The sequence below is a fragment of the Mus musculus genome, chromosome 5 (genome assembly GCF_000001635.26).
Source record: "Mus musculus strain C57BL/6J chromosome 5, GRCm38.p6 C57BL/6J".
NCBI lineage: Eukaryota > Metazoa > Chordata > Mammalia > Rodentia > Muridae > Mus > Mus musculus.
In genome coordinates this window covers 134668896-134689710 of record NC_000071.6, presented here as the reverse complement: position 1 = coordinate 134689710, position 20815 = coordinate 134668896, and the positions used below count along the sequence as shown (strand labels likewise).

The following is a 20815-nucleotide window of genomic DNA, read 5'->3' as shown; positions in this document are numbered from 1 at the left end:
ATTAAAATCTGCGATAAGGGGGCTCTTTTGTCCTTAAGCCCATATTTTCCCTGTTTTGTGTTTTAATTTTTGATTTGAACTTCTGATCCTTCCATCTCCACATCCAGAGTGCTGGGAAGAGTGTTAGAATTGATGTGCACCCTATGCTGTTTTCATGTGGTGCTGAAGATGGAAGCCAGGGCTTCGAGCATGCTAGGCAAGCACTCTTACCGACTAAGCTATATAATACATTTCTATCTTTTTTTTAATCCTGTCTCCAACCCAACCGACTCCCCACCTCTCACCCCCCACCCCGACCCGGACCACTAGCGTCCTCAGAGTCTGCATGGCTCCACCCGTCATTGGTAATTAACTTTCAGTGGCTTGGACCAGAGAAGCTTCAGGAAGATTGCATAGAGAGAGAGGTGCCTTCTCAAGAGATGCCCGGTGGGCGGCTCCATTCAAGCTCACAACCCAGCCACGGGGCACCCAAGTGGAGCTGATGATGAATGAAAGGTAGAGAAGGGGGGTGGAGTCAGGGGCGGGTCTTGCTCTGGGCGTGGTCTGGCAGGCTCTGTGGTCCCAGCTGTGCCGCCGCGGGTGAAACTGCCTTCGTAGACCCGCACGGCTTCCGCCGAAGAGGAGGAGCCACGCAGAGGCAGCTTCGGCCTTCAGCGCCACGGAAGACCCACCCTTCCGCTGTTCACAGACTCCGCCGAATTTTCCCCCGAGGGCGTGGCTGTTATTAAGGGGGCGTGCCCTCTCTCGAGGAGGCGCAGTCCCAAGCAGGGACAATTCTGCCAATGCCGCAGCTGGCAGTCCCCTAAACTGGCCTGGAGAGGGCGTGGCTGCAGCTGAGAAGACTTGGTCACCGCTCCGGGGCGGGATTGTTGCTTGATGGGCGTGGTTATCGCCGTGAAGGGCGGAGCCGCCCAATGACAGTTCCAACAGGCAGAGCCGGCAAGCCTCTTCTCACCCTGCAGAGGGCGGATCTGTCTCCGAGGGGCGAGGCTGCAGCTGCGGAGGCGGAGCCGCGCAGGGGCAGTTCCAGCCGGCCGCGTCGCGCGCGCGCCCCGCCCCTGCCGCAGCTCGCAGGCCCGCCCCGGCCCGCCCCTCCGCGCTTCTCAGGCAGCGGCAACGCGGAGCCGGTGTCCCTCAAGCCTGGTGTGGGAGTGCAGCGGGACAGCATCGCCGAACCCGGAGCGGAGCGCTCGGCTCCGGCCCCGCGCTCCCCGCCTCCCGCCTTCTCGGGCCGGCGGCGGGCGAGCTCGCGGGCCCGGCCCCAGCTCTCCGGTGCCCCGCCGGTTGCCGGCGGTCCCCGCCCCCCGCCGAGTGCATGAGGTTGACGCTACTTTGTTGCACCTGGAGGGAAGAACGTATGGGAGAGGAAGGTGGGCCAGGCTGGGGGTCGCGGGAGGGGAGTCGGGAGTATGTGAGGGGCGCCGGTTGAGGCGAGGCCGCGCCCCTGCCTCCTAGGGATGCGCCTGCCCTTCCGAAGCCCGCAGGCCGTTCCCTGTCACCCTCCTACCCTCCCTCCCTTCCTCGGCCCCAGGATGAACCGCTCTCTCGAGGATGGAGGAATCCCCTCTTCCCATATCCTAGCCCCTCTTACCCTTCTCCCAGGTTACTGTTCATCCAGCACCTACCTTAGTCCTTAGTTCTCTGTCCTCTGGTCCTCGATCTCTACCGGCGGCCTGGGATGGAGATGGGGCCGGGGGTGGGGGTGGGGGGGCACCCTTTGATCCAGACCGAACCGGGAGAACTAAACTGCAGCAACCTTGGATCTGAGACGCAGACAAACATTTACGGGGCTTTCTGACCTTGAACCAGTCACTAACACTCAGAGACTCAGTTTCCCTGTCTGTGCATTTTGGGGACTAGGTGAATTGGGGAACTAGTGGCGAGGGCCGGGGGGGGGGGGGGCTCACAAGACAGCTATGCATCCTGGATTCGGTCACCGAATACTGCCGCAGCGGCACACCACCATAACTACAGTAATACTGTGACCTCCCCTGTTCCAACTGCACCAAGCCTACTATTTAGTCAGTCCTGGCTAGAGTCCTAGCCTTTTTCAGCCTCTTGTCCCTCTCCGAGAGGTCGCAGATTTAGAGCTGCACTACAGTTGGGGTTCAAAGGCCTCTGGGATTCCTTCAGCCTGAACCAGACACTGGGATCTCCCCTAGGTTTCCTTTTCAAAGCCCCCACAATAGGTTCATCTGGTCAAAGGCAGGTTCTACCTGCTCCTGCCATTCTGTCTCCCACTCTCACATATCCCTGAAACCCTGTTTGGGGCACAGGCCCACCCTGTACTTAGCAACATACTACTTTGTATGCTTGGTTACTTGCAGAGGAAAAAGCAGTGGCTTTGGAGCCTGGCTGTGTGTCCTAAAGAAAGGTCCCTTCTCTGGGGCTGAGGTTTCACAGTCTGTAGAATAGAGAGGAGCAGACCAAGGGAATTTTGCAGGGCCTACCAGCTCTAGGGGTGCAAGGTCCCGGGGATGACTAAGCATGTATAGTGGCTGCCTTAAGGAATTGTCAGAGGGCCTGGCTTTGCAGCCCTGGCCCCTCATCACTGTTCAACAAGGGCTTAGTTTGTGACCTTGCTACTTTAGCCTAGGATAGACCAGCCCAGCTCTGCTAGTCTGTTGCCCCTTTCGACACTGCAGGCAGTCAGGTAGGCAGACAGAAGAAGCTGTCACGAGAATGCCACCCTCCACCACATTTCTAAATTCTGTTTTATTTTTTCCCTTTTTTATACTTGCTGTCGCTGAAGGGAATACCTCGGTTCTCCTCTGTGTGTTCCAGATGGGCTGAGATAGGCTTGGTGACTTTGTCCAAGCAGGACTCTCCAATGTGTATCTTTTATCCTCCAGCTTGGCAGAGTGAATAGTCACCCTGTATAGAAAGGCTCCGGGTGTGAACAGGGCAGGCTAGACCGCCAGCAAACTTCACTCTTAAGAATGGCTCCTGACTGGTTTCTACTCCTTGCAGGAAGCGAGTTGCCTGTGTGTGCGAGCTGTGGCCAGAGGATCTATGACGGCCAGTACCTCCAGGCCCTGAATGCTGACTGGCATGCAGACTGCTTCAGGTAAGATAGGCTGGCCAAAGGGTGGGTACCCTCAGCAAAGCCTGCCTGTGACCCGGATGCTTCTCCTGGGGCTCTCCTTGCCTGTGATCTGCAGTGGGACCATGGTCTCAGTTTCCCTTTCTTAAAATAAGGAGCCTGTTTGTTCTGTGGGGTGTATGTGTGCATATGCACACACATGCACACACACATCTGTTGTTGCTGTCGTTGTATTGAAGGAGTGGCAGGTGTGCATTTCATGAGTACACTCGGAGGTCAAAGGACAGAGGTTGAGAGCCAGTTCCCTCCCTCCACCTTGAGGCTTTCTGGATGTTCTCTGTTGTGGTGCTGCTAATTCGGGGCTAGCCGGTTGGGAGCTTCCAGCCAATTCTCTGCTCCCACCTGGAAGTCGGGAGTGTCAGGATTATGGACACAGGATCAAACTCAAGTTGCCTGGCTTCTCTAGCGAGCACCTTCACCACCCACCTGTCTCTCCACACTCCCCTATATATTTTTTGAAACAGGGTCTTGTAGTCCAAGCCTGGCCTGGAACTCCTGGGCTCAAGCCCATTCATCTGCCTCAGCCTCCCCTGAGTGCCACCACGCCTCAGCTTGTCTAGTAGATTTTAACTCCCTTAGGGGCTGAGAAGGTCTCAGTTGGTAGAGGGCTTATCTAGCATTCACGAAACCCTAGGTTCGAGCCCCAGCGCCACATAAAGCAGGCATGTGACACATGCCTGTAAGCCCAGCACTCGCACTCGGGAGGTGGAAGCAGGAAGATTAGAAGCCCTCAAGTCAACCTCGGCTGAGTGAAGAGTTCAGAGATAGCGGGGCTACATGAGACTCAGACTCAAACAAACACAAATCTTCCTTAGACAACTGATATGTAAGTGATGTATGATGCGCTGTGCCAGTAGTTATGCCACTATATGTAATAAGAGCCCATACACGTTCAAGTGTAATTGTGTATATAAGTATGTTTGTGTGCCTGTGTGTGGTGCACATACGTGTATGGGGAGGCAGAGGTAGACAGCAGGTGGCTTCCTTAAGTGCCCTCCACTGTAGTTTTGGAGTCAGGGTCTCCCACTGAGTCTGGACTTCACTGACTTAGCTAAGTGTGAGATCTAGGAAGTCTTCCCATCTCCATGCTGCCACCTCCAACCCCAGCACTGGAGTTACAGATGCACACTGCAGTGTCTGGCTCTTTTAATGGGGAATGGGGAATCTGGACTTTAGTCCTCATGCTTGTGTGGCAGACTCTTCACCCTCCGAGCCATTGTCCCGGCCCTCAGGTGTAATTTTTTTTCCCCCGTTGGAGGCTGGTAGAGTTCACCACGAGGAAGCCGTGGGAGAGAGGGTACAGGCAGAAGAAGGCAGATGTTAGCCTTAGCCTTCCTGAGCTCCCCGGCTTCAGGGGAAGGAAAAGAGACATCACATCTCAAGGGAATCCTAGCCACTGTCCCGAGGCCATAGCTGCCTGTAAAGATGTGTCAGCCAATGAAAATAGCCCTGACTTCCAGATACACAGAGACCAAGGCTGTGGTCAAGGATGTAGTAAAGAAATTGACACCCATAGGTGGCCCAGTGGCCCCCTAGGACCACAAAGCAACCTTGTGCTACATCCCAAATTCAAGGCCACCCTGAGCTACATGAGGCCCTGTCTCAACAGAAAAAGACTGGGGTATCCTTTTCTGCCACTTAGGAGGAATCTGAATGCTTTACATAGTTAGCAATTAGTTGTATCTCCCAAGGACAAATTGGGGGACAGAGAGGTTCATTCTTCTGTCTGAAGTCACATGACCAGGAAGGAACAAGACTATGCAGTGCCCACTCTGAGGCCAGAAGAGAGGCAGGTAGCACATTTTGGGATTGAAAGCTCAGCAGAAAGTCTCAGAGAGGCCAGTGAAAGGATCTTGACTCACAGAGGGCTGTTCACCAGGGAGTCAAGGCTGTTGGCAATGAAACACAGTAAGTTAATGGATAGTGAAGTTAGGAAACCAAGTTCAGAGGAGTGAGTTGGTTGTGGGCATTGAATGCCAGGATTAGCCCCTTCAGGAGACAATAGAGAGGCAGCAGACAGCTGGGGAGCATGCTGTTTGTTGAAGATTGTCATCTCAGTGGGCAGATGGCACAATTTGGCAGGACGAGACTGTCATAGTAATTTAGGGGTCTGACTCATTAGCCTGACATAGGACTGTGACTGAGGAGGGACACTCTCTGATACGGAAAGGGTTACATGGGGCTGGGGAATCAACTCAGCTGGGAACATACTAGCCTGAGGACCTGAGTTTGACCCCCAGAACCTACAAGTATAGTGGTGTGTGTCTATAAACCCAGCACCAGGGACATGGTGGCGTGTGACAAAACCTATCCTGGGGTCTACTCACCACGGATAGGAAATATGTTACAGATCAAATACAAGTACCACCAAAGGCCAACTTTTTGAACCTATGAGTTTTATTGGGGTTGCTTCCAGGAATATTGGTGAGGAGTTGCTTGCAGAAGTGATTTAAAGACAACTGCATCACCAGAGCCCAGCCTGGGTGACAGCTCACAAAGCTGGGAACCTGGAGCACACTGCACAGCCTGTAGGCAGCCTCATCGGGTTAGAGAGTGTCCTTTCAGTGATTTAATTGGTCTTCTTGCAGGCAGCCTGGCTGGCTTCTGCTTCTTACAGGCAGCTGGTCTGGTGTGAGAGTTCTCTTTGTAGCTTAGCCCTGCTGCCGTTCTGAGAGGAACTCTTGGCTTTTATTGCTTCCTTTGGCAGAGAGGGGACAACTGAATCTGGTCAGTTTCAGGGGCTTCCTGAAGCTGTTTTGTTGTTTGCCTTGCTGGATGGGATTTCTCTCTTCTCTTCTCTTCTCTTCTCTTCTCTTCTCTTCTCTTCTCTTCTCTTCTCTCTCTCTCTCTCAACTCTTTACACAACAGGTGGAGACAAGCCAATCCTTGGGGCCCCCTGACCAACCAGCTTAGCCATCAGTCAGACTCAGGTCTCACTGGTAGACCCTGACTCTGATAACAGTGACTGGCTGTTAAGGAGACATGCCTGGGCTTAACCTAGAGCCTTCACATACGTACATACAAGCATGAGCACATACCTGCACATGGTGGGGGGGGGGATGATTTTCTTTTCTTTTTTTTTTTTTTTTTTTTTTTTTCTTTTTTTCGAGACAGGGTTTCTCTGTGTAGTCCTGGCTATCCTGGAACTCACTCTGTAGACCAGGCTGGCCTCAAACTCAGAAATCCACCTGCCTCTGCCTCCCAAGTGCTGGGATTAAAGGCGTGTTGCCACCACTCCCAGGGAATGATTCTTAAAAAGCTCAGATTGCACATCCTTAATCCCTAATTCTCCCACAAGAGTACTTGCCTAGCATGCACAAAGCTGTGGGTTCAGTCTCAACACAGTATAAAACGGGCGTGATGGTGTGCTTCTAGTTCCGGAACTCTTGAGGTGGAAACAGGAGAGTCGGGAGTTCAAAGTCATCTTGAGCTACATAGTGAGTTCAAGACCAACCTGAGTTACAGGACACTGTCTCAAAAATTTTAAAACGTCCCCAAAATGATGTCACCAGTAGAAAGTTCCAGGCTGGACCTATTATGACTAGTCATAGTCAAAACACGGGTACACTTTTAAGTCCTGTAGGTTGGGCTGGAAATGTCTCAGCAGTTAAGAGTGTGTGTTGCCCTTGCAGAGGACCAGAGTGTGACTCCCCTGCACCTCTGTTGGGGTAGCTCACAGCCACCTGTAATTCCAGCTCCAGGGAATCCAGTGCCCTCTTTTGGACTCTACAAGTGTGTGCGTGCGCACACACACACACACACACACACACACACACACACACACATACACACACACGAGAGGGAGAGAGAGCAATAAATCGCTAAAAAAGAACATTACATATAATTTCCTTCAAGGGGGCTGGAGAGATGGCTCAGTGGTTACAAGCACTGACTGCTCTTCCAGAGGCCCCAGGTTCAATTCCCAGCACCTGCATGGTGGTTCACAACCATCTGTAATTCCAGTTCCAGAGGACCCTCTTAGGGACAGCCTCTTCTGGCATCTGTGGACCTCTAAGCACACATTGGTGCACAGATATGTATGCATATGCAGAATACCCGTACATGTAAAATATTTTCAGAATGGAAAAAAAAATCCTTCTGGATATGTGGGTAAGTCATATCTGAAACATAAATTAATTGGCTGTTTATTTAGACTTGGGCCCCATTCCCAAGATCCCACATTGTACGTAGGCAAATATCCCACAATCCAAAGTCAAGCCAAAAGCCCCAAACAGTTGTGATCTCAAACATCTGAAGTTATATTGTAGTGGTAGATTGGATCACCCACCATCAAGCATGCATTCTCCCCAGCTCCCCTCCCTCCCTTCCTCCCTCTCCCCTTCCCTCCCTCCCTTCCTCCCTCTCCCCTTCCCTCTATCCCTCCTTACTGTCCCCTTCCCTCTATCCCTCCTTACTGTCCCCTTTCCTTCCTCCCTTTCTTTTGCTCCAGTGTTCGAAGTCAGATCCTAGAGCCTTAGCACAGGCTAGACAATGTACCACCAAGCTCCATCCCCAGTCCTTGGATTTTTGAGACAAGAGTCTTGTTATGTAGCCTAGACCTGGCTCAAATTTCATTTTTTATGCCCAGTGCTAGCTTATGGGTGTGTAATACCACACCCAGCTACACGCATTCTTTTCCTCTGTGTGTGTGTGTGTGTGTGTGTGTGTGTGTGTGTGCACGCGCATATGTGTGCATATGTGTGCAGGTGCACCATGGTGTGCATGTGGATGCGTATTGGGAATTGAACTCAGATTGTCAGGCTTGGTGGCAGTTGTCTTTATCCCCTGATCCATCTTGCCAGTCCTCCACCTCATTTATTTATTTATTTATTTATTTATTTATTTATTTATTTATTTATTTGAGATAGGGTCTCTCTCTGAACCTAGAGCTTGCCATTTCAGCTAGGTTGGTCAGCCAGTGAACCCCTCAGGTCCTCCTGTGCCCACCCCTCAGGACCTCAGGACTGGGGCTACAGATCCACACCATTGTTTCTAGCGTCACATGGGTGTTGGGGATCTGAACTCAGGTCCTTGTGCTTGCGAGGCGAGGTTTTACCCATTGCGCTCTCTCCGCAGTCCTCAGGCCTTCTTTAGTACGACTGCAGCCTAGCATAACCGTTCTCCAGCATACGGTATTTGCCTGATGTCACGTGGGGACTAGAGATTGCGCCACAGCAAGCACTTCAGTGCAGGTTGTCACTGCTCGAGGTGTGAGGTCTGACTGTGTGTCTGTGGAGTTGAATGGGCTCTGACGAACAGCAGGTCTGTATGGGGGAGAGGGTGTCCGTTGTCAGAGTTGGGGGCAGGTTAGTTCTACCTGTCACTTGAGTAGCAGTTAGATTTTCAAGGAGTCCAAAGGGAATCAGGAAATTATCTATCTCTAGGGGGCCTCATGACTGTCAGGGAAGGAAGGCATGAGAGAGCCCCAAGGGTGGACCTATGTTGTCTTACAAAAGGGAGGCAAGGGGCAGGCTGCAGGGCCCCTGGCTTGGGCCCACTCCATAGCACCTAGAGAAGGGTGAGACTCAGCTGGGCACTGCAAGGAGAGAGCATGTTCAGCTGTCTCTGAGGTGAGGGACACAAGGGCCTTGATGGGGAAGGGCCCACAGGCAGTGGAACCTGCTACTCCTATATCAGAGTCAGAGCCCAGATCCCTCCTTCCCTGCTTCCTCACCTACAGTCAGAGCCTAGTGTCCCTATCTCCCATATCCTGGCCAATAACAGGAAAAGGGTTACAGAGAAAGATCCCAGCTGCCCTGGGCACATGGCAGAGGCAGTTAGCCGGACTCTCCACAGGGCACCCGAGGCTCTATTTCCAATGACTTTAACCTCTTGGTGACACTGAGACCTGTGTTCCCTTTGTCCTCATTAAAACTACTTAGGCAGAAGGGATGTGTGTAACAAGGCTGAACAGCCACCAGGTAGGGGAGGTGACATCATGAGTTGTCACGGGCCCTGCCTTCTGTGCCTTTCTGCGTGCTCTTCCAGATGGAACACCCTGGGGTCCCTGAGTCAGCTCTTCCCAAGCCCCTGCCCTGTACAGGCCCCCTCGGGACAACCTGTGAGTCAGAGCACTGTGTACTGAAGCAGTTTGACTTATGAGGAAACAGGCGCAGAGGTCGTCTACGTGTCCAAGGGCTCCGTGTAGCCTGACTGCAGAGCCTGCACTGTGTAACCAGTGCGTGCTCTGTCCTGCCCCTCCTAGATACAGGCTCTGCCTTCTAGCAGGAAAGCCAGAGAAGAGACCAGAGATAGCATTCCAAGGAAGTGACAGTTAAGTGCTGAGTGGAAGGAAGCGAGGGAGGAACGCATCATGCTCAGAGGCACTGAGGCGGGTGTGGTGGATACGTCCCAGGAATCAGCAACGGGCACTGCGGGGCTGACACGTAGGGCTAGAATCTTCCAGCCTTGTGGGCTTTTGTTCCTCACAGTGCTGGGGACCAAATCCAGACAAACTCTGCTAAATCTCCAAGCACTAATGTTTATTGTGAGGGGGGGTGGGGGGATCTGAGGTTATCACTCATTAATAGCTCGCTTGCCTTGCCTGCTCATTCCCTGGCACTGATGGGAAACTTTTCTTATTTGTTTACATTTATTCATTTGTTATGTACGCATGGAGAGTAGAGGACAACTGGGAGTTTATTATTCTGGCCTTCCACCATGTGGGTCCTCCCCCCTCCACCACCCCCAGAACCAAATTCAGGTCGTTAGACTTGGTTGTGGGCATCTTTCCCTGCTAAGCCTTCTCACCAACCATGTTGAGAGGGAGGGAAAGAGGGAGACAGGTGGGCAATGAGTCCTGGGGATTGAACCCAGGGCCTTGTGAATGCCCAGCAAAAGCCCTATCAGTGTACTACTGTATCCCAGCCTTCCAGCTGTGTCATCGATGTTTGTCTAGGGCAAGGGTATTCAACCTGCGGGTCACAACCCTTTTGGAAGTCACATATCAGATATCCTGCATACCAAATATTTACAGTTCACAACAGTAGCAAAATTACAGTTATGATGTAGCAACGGTAATAATTTTATGGTTGGGAGTCAGCCCAACTTGAAGAACTATATTAAAAAGGCTGCAGCATTAGAGAGGTTGAGAAGCGCTGGCCTGGGGAAGACTGGAGGAACCTGCTCCCTGGGTTCCCTGGCTGTGCATCTTTCCTGAGTCCTCTGATCCAGGCTCTGAGTCCCACTGCAGTGCCTTTGTCTCTGGTCTGGAGGAAATCCCAGGCTGACAGAGCAAGGAAGGCCGTAAATGCTGTGACAGGTGTCCCGCCGAGCCAGGACACATGTCTGGAGATGATCTCTGTTGACAGTACAAAGGCATAAGAGCACTGGGTTTCATCATCACAGGGGACCCTGTCTGTGCCCCACTGCCACACTTCTGGTGGCTCTGCCTCCTAGAAGATTCAAGCCAGGCCAGCCATCCAGGGTTTCCTGGGCCCAGCTCTGTGTGCCACGCCTGCAGGGTCCTTTTCCCAGGAGCCTTCTGTGAGCTCTTGTAGCCTGGGTAATCTCCCTAGAGGCTGGGTGGGGTAGCCCTGAGTCGGGACTGGTGAATGGGCTGTGGCCTGATAGTGAGCCTCAGCTGGGAGAAAGCTCTCATTCAAGGAACCTCCAGTGTAAGGAGGCTGAGCTGACCATGGGAAGTCGGCCTCTGTTCCCTTGGGGATGGCACCGGAAGAGACAGCTGCTCTGGGGCTTGTCCTTGTCCCTAGAGAGGCCCAAGCACTTGGTGCTGTTGTCCAGGAAGAGGCCAAGGAGCACCCAGGATACAGGGGACTTTCTCCAGATCCAGAGGGCTAGGAGTAGAGAAGTGGGGATAGAGCCTAGATCCTTCTCCACCTCCCTAATTGTACTCGCCTGCGTCCCATCTTCCTGCCCGTAGTCAGAGCCCCTCACTCCTTCCTTGCTTTCCCTGCTATGGAGTCAGAGCCTACTTCCCTCCCTTCCCACTTCTTTTCATAGAGTCAGAGCCTAGCTCTCTCTTCTTAGGGTCTGAGCCCAGATCCTTTCTCCCTGCCTCTTACTTGGGGTCATAGCCTAAACCACTCCTTCCTCACCTCTCCACCTATAGTCCTAACCTAGATCCCGTGTTTTCCGACTTCCTACCTATAGTCAGAGCCTAGATCCTGCCCTGCCTACCTCTCTACCTTCAGTCAGAGCGAAGACCACGTCTTGCTGACTTCCACCTGAGCAGAGATCTCTCCCCCTCTTCTGTGACCAAAGCCCAAGCCAAAGACACTTTGGCTGTTTCCTGTCTCAGGCTGAAAAAGAGGCCTTCCTCAGCCACACTTCTGCCTCCTCCCCTGTGGTGTGGCCACACAGGCCCTACCCCCTGAAGCCTCCAATCCTGAGCCCCCACAGTAGGATGGGGAAGCTTAGGCCAGGCCACCCATGGGCTCCTCCAGACCTCCAGAGTCTCCGGACAGAGCTGCAGAGGATGCAGCCAGCCTTGGCCCTGAGAAGGACCCGCTGCCTCCACCTCCGTGGGGCTAAGTAAGTGGGAAACCCCTACCCCACCTGTCCTGGGCTTAGAGGCTGGGGCTGGAGGTGGAGGGGACTAAAGGACAGGCCCATCTGGGGACTGCTGTAGGACAGAACTGAAACTCTCTAGTGAGGTCTGCCGGCCATGAGGAAAGCAAGCTGTACTGAGCTGGTGGACCTTCTGGTACCTTCTCCTCGTGACTCTGCCCCACAACTGCTCAGTCTCTCCCCTGGTGTCCTAGAATGAGGAGGGAGGAACCTTATACCTGTCTCTGTGACACTTAGCCCAGTGTCCCTTGCCACAGAGCCCCTCATCTGCTCCCTCCTCCCCAGGGTCCTCTCTTGTCCTGCCCCGGTTGGCTCTGCTGAGACCGTGGGACAGTCTCCTCGGGAGTTTTACCCAGCTCTAGGCCCCATCTAGTACCTAATATACCTGCCTCTCTTGACATGGAGGACTCTTTGTGAGATAGGGTCTCATATGTTCAAGGCTGACCTCACACTGACTAGGTAGCCCAGATTGACCTCAAACTCCTGATTCTCCTGCCTCCACCTCCCAAGTCCTGGGATCACGGGCACGCACCACCTCCTCCACTGTTGCCAGGAATGGAAGCCAGGGCTTTCTGATTGTGAAGCAGGGACTCTACCAACCGAGCCACATGCCCAGCCCATTGCAGCGTGCTTCGTAGAGAACCAAGCCGGGTGTTTCCTCCTCCTACCTTCTCTGGCTCCTGTCTGGATACAGACTGAGGGTTAAGGGGCTGGACAAGGTCAGAAGCTCCTTGTGCTCCATCAGCAAAGGTCTGTTGAAGCCCAGGGCCAGCCAGCACACCGTCGCGTGAGCCCACATCCTGAGCCCACATGAAGCCGTTGCTGATCTAACCAGAGACACAAGCCAAGCATAGTGGGATGCATCTGTCCTCCCAGCACTGGAGAGGTAGAGGCAGGAGGATGAGAAACTCAGGGTTGGTCTGGGGATGTAGCTCAGTCAGTAGAGTGCTTGCCTAGCATGCATGAGTCCTTGGGTTCTATCCCCAGCACTGGATAAACTGAGCTAGAAGACAGCACTAATGGTAGAAATAAGATCAGGAGTTCAAGGCCATCTTCTGCTACATAGTGAGTTCAAGAAGGCCAGCCTTTGCTCTGTGAGACCCTCTCTCAATAGACAGTGAAGGGAGAGGGGGTGGACAGATACACAGACAGCAGAGAGGTGCCTAAGCAGTACTAAGGCTGGAGTCAGACCCCTCCAGAGGGTGTGTTTGCAGAGCGTTGGTGCTGCTGCTCTGCGGTGGTGCAGTGGGGCTGGGAAAGGCTTCAAGGAAGTAGTTACCTAGTAGGGGACGTGCTGAGCCGAGCTGGTAAGCAAGTCGTGGTCAGGTTGTTCTGCTGCAGCGGCTGCTGCTGCTGCTGCTCCTCTGAAGGAGTGATGAGAGAGTGGGTGGAGGAGGAGCCAGGGAGTTTCCTACTAGATGAACTTAAGAGCTTTCTCACCCAGGGTGGGATGTAGCTGCTCCTGAGTCCACACCCGTAGGAACAGGCATGCAGAGGCCCTGCTTCCTGCAGCATGACACTGGGGAGTGATGGGCAGACCCCCGTGACACGCCTGTGACCCAGGCGTGGACAGGAAGCAAGTCACTGATAGTGTAGGACTGGGGTCCTTCCTGAGAGGACAGGATCTGCGCTGACTTTTCGCACTGTGGGGTCCTTTCTATGGCATCTTTCATTTGGTTTAAAGACCCTAATGGGTATACTGGGGCCCCACGTTCAGAGACTCCTCCCCCAGCCGCAGCCTCCCTGCAGTACAAAGCACCTCCCCTATTGTAGTCTGCGCTGGGCTGTTGCCAGGAGAGTTGGGACAGTAGGCATGACGTCATGACTCCTGCCCTGCACTCACTGTCTCCGCCTCTGCTGTCCTCCCACTCCCCCAGGGACACCTCATCAGGCCCCTTTCCTGGGTACACCACCCCACCCACTTAGAAGTGAACTCTGACATTTTGTGCTCCCTGGCCTGAGCCCCTCCCTGCAGGCCGGGCATCCAGACAATGGGAAACAAGCTGGGATCTTCTTAAAGGGACAGTGTCCCACCAGCTGGTGTACAGCTCTCCTCCCTGTTTTCTTCTCAGTTACAGTTCTAGCAAGCCCCTGGTGTTGGGGGAGGGAAACAAACAGTTTCGCCCACCTATTCTCTCCTGCATTGGTACCCAGGACAGGACCGTCCGGCTCCTCCTGGCCCCATGTGACCCACAGGCAAAGCCCACAGGCATATCTAGGCACAAAGAACCCTAGAGCCAGCTCTCCAGGTCCCCACAGGCTCACTGGAGAATCCCCATCCACCAGGATGCTTGGGCCAGCAGAAGTGGGCAGCTATTTTAAAGGCAAAGACCCCAATCCTCTCCATCCGCCCTCCAGCCCCAACCCCAGCCTCTCTGATTCTCTTAGACTAAGGTGGACTGCTGGATTTGCCGGCCCTGGGCTGAGGGAAGACAGGGATATGGCTTTAATGGTAGGTGGTAGCTGCTCCCTGGACATCCTTATGAAGAGGGCCTGCATCTTCACTGGCGTTATCTTGTCTGCATCCTGAGCCCAGTTCCTACCTAGCTTAACGAGACAAGACCAGCTCTGCAGGGCCTGTGCTTGTAGGTGGGAACTTGGGCAACTTTGGAGCCTTTACAGCTCATGTCCCCTGAGGGATTTTGTTTTGTTTGTTTGTTTGTTTGTTTGTTTTATTTTTTGTTTTGAGCTGGTGTTTTCCTACAGTGCATGCAGGCTGGGCTTGAATCCCCATACATCCACCTGCCTCTGCCTCCCAAGTGCTAAAGTAGAAGGTGCTGACACGCCTGTCCCCAGCTCTAAAGGGTGATTGAGCCCAGAGCTGCCAGAGGAGAGTGTAGGAGAAAGCCAGTGGGTCCATTAGAGGCCTGTGGTTTGCCTCGTGCTCTCCATGTTCCCAGGCCCCGTTCCTCCATTTGGCTAGTGACCAAGAACAAGTCACCTTTCTTCTGAGCCATCCTCTTTGCATGAGAGGGGCCAGATTAGAAGCTGCTCTCGCCTCTGAGGCAAGCAGGTAGGCCAGGTCCTTTAGCCCACCTTGGCAGAACTGAAATGGATGGTTGTGCAGGCTGTGCCTGGAACAAGCTATAGAAGGAGCTCGGCACAGTGATACCTTAAATCCCAGTACTAAGGAGAAAGAAGCAAGCAGACCTCTGTGACTTCAAGGCAAGTGTGTTCTACGTAAAGGGACAACCGGGCTAGAGAGAGAAGCCTTGTCTCCAAAACCCAAGGAAGTAAAACGCTGTAGGGGATAAAGCAGCGAGATAGCTCAGCTGGTAAAGAGGCTGCCACACCAGCCTGGTGAACCGAGTTCAGTTCCCAGGACTCAATGCAAGAGTCCAAGGCGAGAACTGACAGCCCAGAGTCATCCTGTGGCTCGCACAGACTGTGGCTCGCACCTGCACACACACTATAATCATAATTGGGGCAAGCACCGTCTTACCATGTAACTCTGGCTGGCCTGAAACAGGCTGTGTAGACCAGAGTTCCACCCGTGCCTGCTTCTGGGTGCTGAAATCAATAGTGTGCTCCACTGTGGCTACCCATTAGTAAATAAAAAAACAAAAACAAAAAAACAGATGTAGGTTTAGTTCTATCCCTGGTCTCACAGTCTAAGGTCTGGACTTCAATATAAGCCACCTGTGCTCACAGAATACAACTGCTTTTAATTCTCACTCTTACTTACTTTTCTTTTTACCTTTTACATTTTGTAAAAAATTTAATTAATTAATTAAATTATAGGAAGGGTCTTACTTTGTAGTCCAGCTTATTCTGAAACTTGTCATGTAGCCCAGGCTGGACTCAAACTCGCGTTCCTTCCCTTTATCTTTCTTAGTGTTTATTTTATGTTGTGTGTATGAGTGTTTCGGAAGAAGATGTCAGATCCCTTAGAACTGTGTTGCAAGTAGTTGTGAGCCACTATCTGGGTGCTGGGAATTGAACTCTGGTCCTCTGGAAGAGCAGCCAGTGCTCTTGAGTACTGAGCCATCTCTCCAGCCCTTCCTCCTTTTACTTCTGAGAGAGTATTTCATGTTCTGTTCTGGCCTGGAACTCACTACTATAGCGCATGTAACCAAGTGTGACCTTGAACAGCCTAATCACCCCGCCACTGTATCCTGAGTGCTGGGATGACAGGTTAGGACCACCAGCCCAGTATAATTCTTTGTGTGTGTGTGTGTTTGAGACAGGGTCTCACTGTGTAGCCCCTGCTGACTGCAACTCTGCGATCCCGCCTCAACTTCCCAGTTGCTAAAATTATAGCCTGACCTTTGCCTCCGTTCCTGGTTACCTTTCTGTTTTGTTTTTGTGGTTTTTGTTGTTGTTTACTTTTTAAAGTTTTTTAAAATTTATTTTATGTATGAGTGATCTATCTGTGTATACACTTGCCTGCTGGAAGAGGGCATCAGATCCTATTAGAGATGGCTGTGAGCCACCATGTGGTTGCTGGGAACTGAACTCAGGACCTCTGGAAAAGCAGTCAGTGCTCTTAACCACTGAGCCATCTCTCCAACCTCTTGTTTTTGGTTTTTCCATTTGTTTGTTTTGTTTTTTGAGACAGGGCTTTATGTATGGTAGGCAAGCTCTATACCAACAGAAGTACACCTTCAGCCCCTATTTTATTTTGATTTTTTTAAAAGCAAAAATCTAAAGATAGATTCCTATAGATGACAATTGGAAAGAGGGCTCCGTGGTCAAGAATCCTTGCTTTTGCAGAGCAGTCAAGTATATACCCATGCACCTGCATCAAGTGCCCGTAACTCCAACTCCAGGATATCTGGTGTCCTCCGGCCTCCACAGGGACCGTACACACATGATAAACGTATAGCTGTACACGCATGAGCAGAGATTGTTTCTTTAATTTAAAAGAAAAGAAAAAAGCTGTGCAGAGATGGTAGGTGGCCATCCTCAGCCCTGCCCCCTCCACCCAGGTGCTGCGAGTGTAGCGTCTCCCTTTCACACCAGTACTACGAGAAGGATGGACAGCTCTTCTGCAAGAAGGACTACTGGGCCCGCTATGGCGAGTCTTGCCACGGGTGCTCCGAGCACATCACCAAAGGGCTGGTCATGGTGAGCCACTTTCCCCTACCTGCCCACCTCCTGAGGCAAGTGTGCATTCACTCACCGCCATCATCCCCTGTGTGTCCTGGGCCCATCTCTTCATCTGTCCAGACCTGCCAGTCCTCTCCCTGTCCAGCAAGATTCTGTCTGGGTTGCCCTGCTTTCTCCCGAACAGGAGGATAACGATGGCTTTAGGGACAGCAGGCACCACAAAGCTATGTTGTGTCCTCACCCCTACAGGTGGCTGGGGAGCTGAAGTACCACCCTGAGTGTTTCATCTGCCTCGCCTGTGGAAACTTCATTGGCGATGGGGACACCTACACACTGGTGGAGCACTCCAAGCTGTACTGGTGAGTCCTGTGGGCCTCTTCAAGCCTAGGGGCCTGCACCAAGACTGCCCATACGCAGGCTTTTATGGTACCATGAAAGTTAAACTACTCTATAGTGAGTTCCATACTCTATAGTGAGCTCCAGGCCAGAATGGTACAGACATGGTACCATGCTTCACCTGGTAAAACAGGAGAGGGCAAGTACCATTGCTCCCTGCCTCCATGTCAGTAATTGCAGTGCCTGTCACCCTAGCTTTTCAGGAGGCCAGTGCAAGAGGACTGCAAGTCTTAGGCCAAACTGGACAATTTAGTGAGATAAAATCTTAAGTACAAAGAGATCTGGGGCTGTCGCTCAGTGGTAGAGCCTCTGCCTAGAATCCTCCAGGGAGGGCTAGGAGTGTGACTCAGCAATAGAGGACTTCCATGTCATATGTAAGGCTCTTTGTTCAGTTCTGAGTACTACAAAAAAAAAGAAAAAGAAAGAAAGAAAGAAAATGACTGAAACCAAAGTGCCCCCAGCACCAGCTCTCTACTTTCTGCCTCTGCAACGTAGCTCTGCCTCTAGCCACAGAGCTGGCACAGACCCCACTAGCTATAGACAACATCCCTAGCGGGTCTATTCCTGCTGCAGACACCAGCTGCACACTCAGGCGTCCCCAGGCCCTTCCAGCCCAGTGGCCTCATGTTTGATGGTGTGCTGGATAACTAACTCACAGAACTGCAAACGGTGCTGCAGGCCACAGTTGCACCAAGCGAGGGCACCGTCCACCTCTCCCCCAGCCCGACTTAGGTTTACGAACTGGGATGCCACGCTGAGGCCCAGCACCCAGGGAGTTCACTGAGGCTTTAAGTCATGGGCCACGTGATTATGCTCTGTCTCTGTCCTGCGCCTGAGAATCCAGGCTGGCTAGAAGCTGCAAGCCTTCAGTCACTGTCAGTGACTGTGGGACCAGCCCTGATGTGACTCATTTGCATAGACTCAAGCATCCTCCAAAGGGCTCATAAATAACAAAGATCCCCCTGTTCCAGGGACTTAAGAGTCTTTCTCCCCAGAGCCAGGGACTAAAAATCAGACAGATTCTCTCTTATGAAACACCAACAAAGCTGGATTCGAGAACAACGGACCCGATCCCAAATGGGTTTTTAATGACTTCCTCCCAAAGGAGACATATCCGCAAGGGCCTCGCCTTATCTTGGCCATCTGACAATATCACCGGATAGACAGAGCCAGAATGGGGCCAGCAAGATGGCTCAATGTGTAAAGGTGCTTGCTGCTAAGCCTAATGAACCTAAATCTCATTCCCAGGACCACATGGTAGAAAGGAGAGAACTAACTCACAAATTGTCCTCTGACCCCCCCCCCCCATACTCACTTTGTGGCATGCATACCTTCCCCAAGCCCATATACACACAAACAATTAATAAATGTAATTAAGGGGGCTGGAGAGATGGCTCAGCGGTTAAGAGCACCAACTGTTCTTCCAAAGGTCCTGAGTTCAAATCCCAGCAACCACATGGTGGCTCGCAACCATCTGTAACAAAAAATCTGATGCCCTCTTCTGGAGTGTCTGAAAACAGCTACAATGTGCTTACATATAATAAATAAATAAATAAATAAATAAATAAATAAATAAATGTAATTAAAAGACATAACAGTGGCCAGGCATGGTGCCGCATGCCTTTAATCCCAGCATTTGGGAGGCAGAGGCAGGTGAATTTCTGAGCTCGAGGCCAGCCTGGTCTACAGAGTGAGTTCCAGGACAGCCAGGGCTACACAGAGAAACCCTGTCTCGAAAAAACAGAAAGAACCCAGACATAACAGTCTGCTGAGATGCCTCAGCAGGTAAAGGCATTAGCCACTAAACAACAACCTTAAGGACCATGATGGAAGGAGAGAACCAATTTCAGCAACTTGCCTTTCAACCCCCATATATTTTGGCACACATACTTGAACAAACACACACAGAAATAAAAGTAATATTAAAAAGATTATTTTTAACAGAATAACTGAGACCCAGAGTTGGGGGCTTTGAGACAACTGGGCCTGCCTTGTCCTATCCCGCACCCCACCGGTTTGCTGTGGGCTGCAGCGAAGCATCAATGACTTCCCCCCAACGCTCTATTCTTCCCTTTCTCTTTGGATCCGCACCACCGATGGCGTTCACAGTGGCCAGTGCTACTACCAGACCGTGGTAACTCCAGTCATCGAACAGATCCTACCTGACTCACCCGGCTCCCACCTGCCCCACACAGTCACCCTCGTGTCTATCCCAGCCTCTGCCCATGGCAAACGAGGCCTGTCTGTCTCCATCGACCCCCCTCACGGCCCACCAGGATGTGGCACGGAGCATTCGCACACTGTCCGAGTCCAAGGGTGAGTGGAATGCCACGCTGCCAGATGGGGCTCTGTTGTAGCGACCTGATTGTATTAGTTAGCTGTCTGCTGTTGTGACAGGGTGCCTGATGCAAACAACCTGTGTGGGGAAGAGATGGCTCTTAGCTCACGGTTCAGAGGGTGCAGACCCAGAGTATCCACATACTAGAAGCAGGGGGAACTGAGGTCACTTCCCCCAGAACCCATTTTTAAAAAGTACAGGGGCTGTCAACATGGCCTGTCAGCTAAAGATGCTTACCACCAAACCTGACAAATTAAGTTCCATTCCCAGGTCCCACACAGTGGAAGGAAAAAACCAACAGTCCTCTGATTTGCACGCATGCGCGCACACACAGACACATATTCACACAGTAAATAAATGAATATAAAACAATTATGTTTTAAGTCAAGCAGTGCCTGTGCCTGTAATCCCGGAGTTCCGGTGTTGTCCGCTATGAGCAGCTGTAATGAAACATTGGGCCACACACACACACACACACACACACACACACACCAACAAAGGAAAAGTCACCAAAGAAGAAGAAGAATAGCAAAGAGTAAGGGGAGCCGTGCAAGTGGGCGGAGAACAGGAGGGATGGGCAAGTGTGGTCGGATGCCTTCTGTAGTGCATGAGGGTGCGCAGCGAAGCCTGGTGTTGAACGTAGTTAGTAGACGCTAATAGTAAGATAAAACTGGAGCTGGAGAGATGGCTCGGCAGTTAAGAGCAACAGGCTACTCTTTCAGAGAACCAGGGTTCCCAGCAACCACGTGGTGGCTCACAACCTTCTAGCTCCAGACACCCTTGTGGCCATCAGGCATGCCTGCATGTGGTATATAGACATACATGCAGGCAAAACACCCATGTAAAATCTTTTGTCAAAGGTAACAACTAAAACCACAGTATATTGCAATTTCCACCTCAGGTCACACACACACCTGGTGGTCTTGGCTTTCAGTTTTCCTCTTGGGGCGGAAGTTGACAGGTTGGAGGGGAACTAGTCTAACCACCGCTTTATCCCCAGAGTGGACCCAGGCTGCATGAGCCCAGATGTGAAGAATTCCATCCACGTTGGAGACCGGATCTTGGAAATCAATGGCACGCCCATCCGGAATGTGCCGCTGGACGAGGTAGGGCCACGGACTCACAGACAGACAGGAGGGGGTGCTAGAAGTAGAAGCCTCAGCCCTGAGCTCTGCCACCACCTCAGAAGACTCACCTGTCCACACCTGTCCCCAGATCGACTTGCTGATCCAGGAGACCAGCCGCCTGCTCCAGCTGACCCTCGAGCACGACCCCCATGACTCACTGGGCCATGGGCCCGTGTCGGATCCCAGCCCCCTGAGCTCCCCGGTGCACACTCCCAGCGGACAGGCAGCCAGCTCTGCCCGGCAGAAACCTGTCTTGTAAGTCAACCTGCTTCT

The 20815-nt window shown here is 52.2% G+C and overlaps 1 protein-coding gene and 1 long non-coding RNA gene across 5 annotated transcripts in view; one reads left to right on the top strand and one right to left on the bottom strand.

Annotated features, from left to right (window-relative positions):
* Limk1 (LIM-domain containing, protein kinase) overlaps positions 1-20815 on the top strand; it is a 33821-nt gene that overhangs the window by 149 nt on the left and 12857 nt on the right. For 2 of the 4 annotated variants that reach the window (NR_131247.1, NM_001305875.1), the window contains exons 1-6: positions 11463-11596; positions 16561-16699; positions 16931-17040; positions 19187-19393; positions 20416-20521; positions 20631-20797. Coding sequence is in view for 3 of the 4 variants with exons in the window: in NM_001305875.1 (NP_001292804.1) it covers positions 11469-11596; positions 16561-16699; positions 16931-17040; positions 19187-19393; positions 20416-20521; positions 20631-20797 (857 nt within the window). In the remaining variant the exon portion in view is untranslated. Of the gene's footprint in view, positions 1371-2970; positions 3068-11462; positions 11597-16560; positions 16700-16930; positions 17041-19186; positions 19394-20415; positions 20522-20630; positions 20798-20815 lie in introns of those variants that run through there. The other 2 variants (XM_006504396.4, NM_010717.3) reach the window with 2 other exon arrangements.
* Gm10369 (predicted gene 10369) lies at positions 9725-13593 on the bottom strand. The gene is made up of 2 exons (NR_166474.1): positions 12912-13593; positions 9725-10403 (listed from the first exon to the last, which is right to left on the bottom strand). It is a non-coding gene; the product is annotated as a predicted gene 10369 (long non-coding RNA).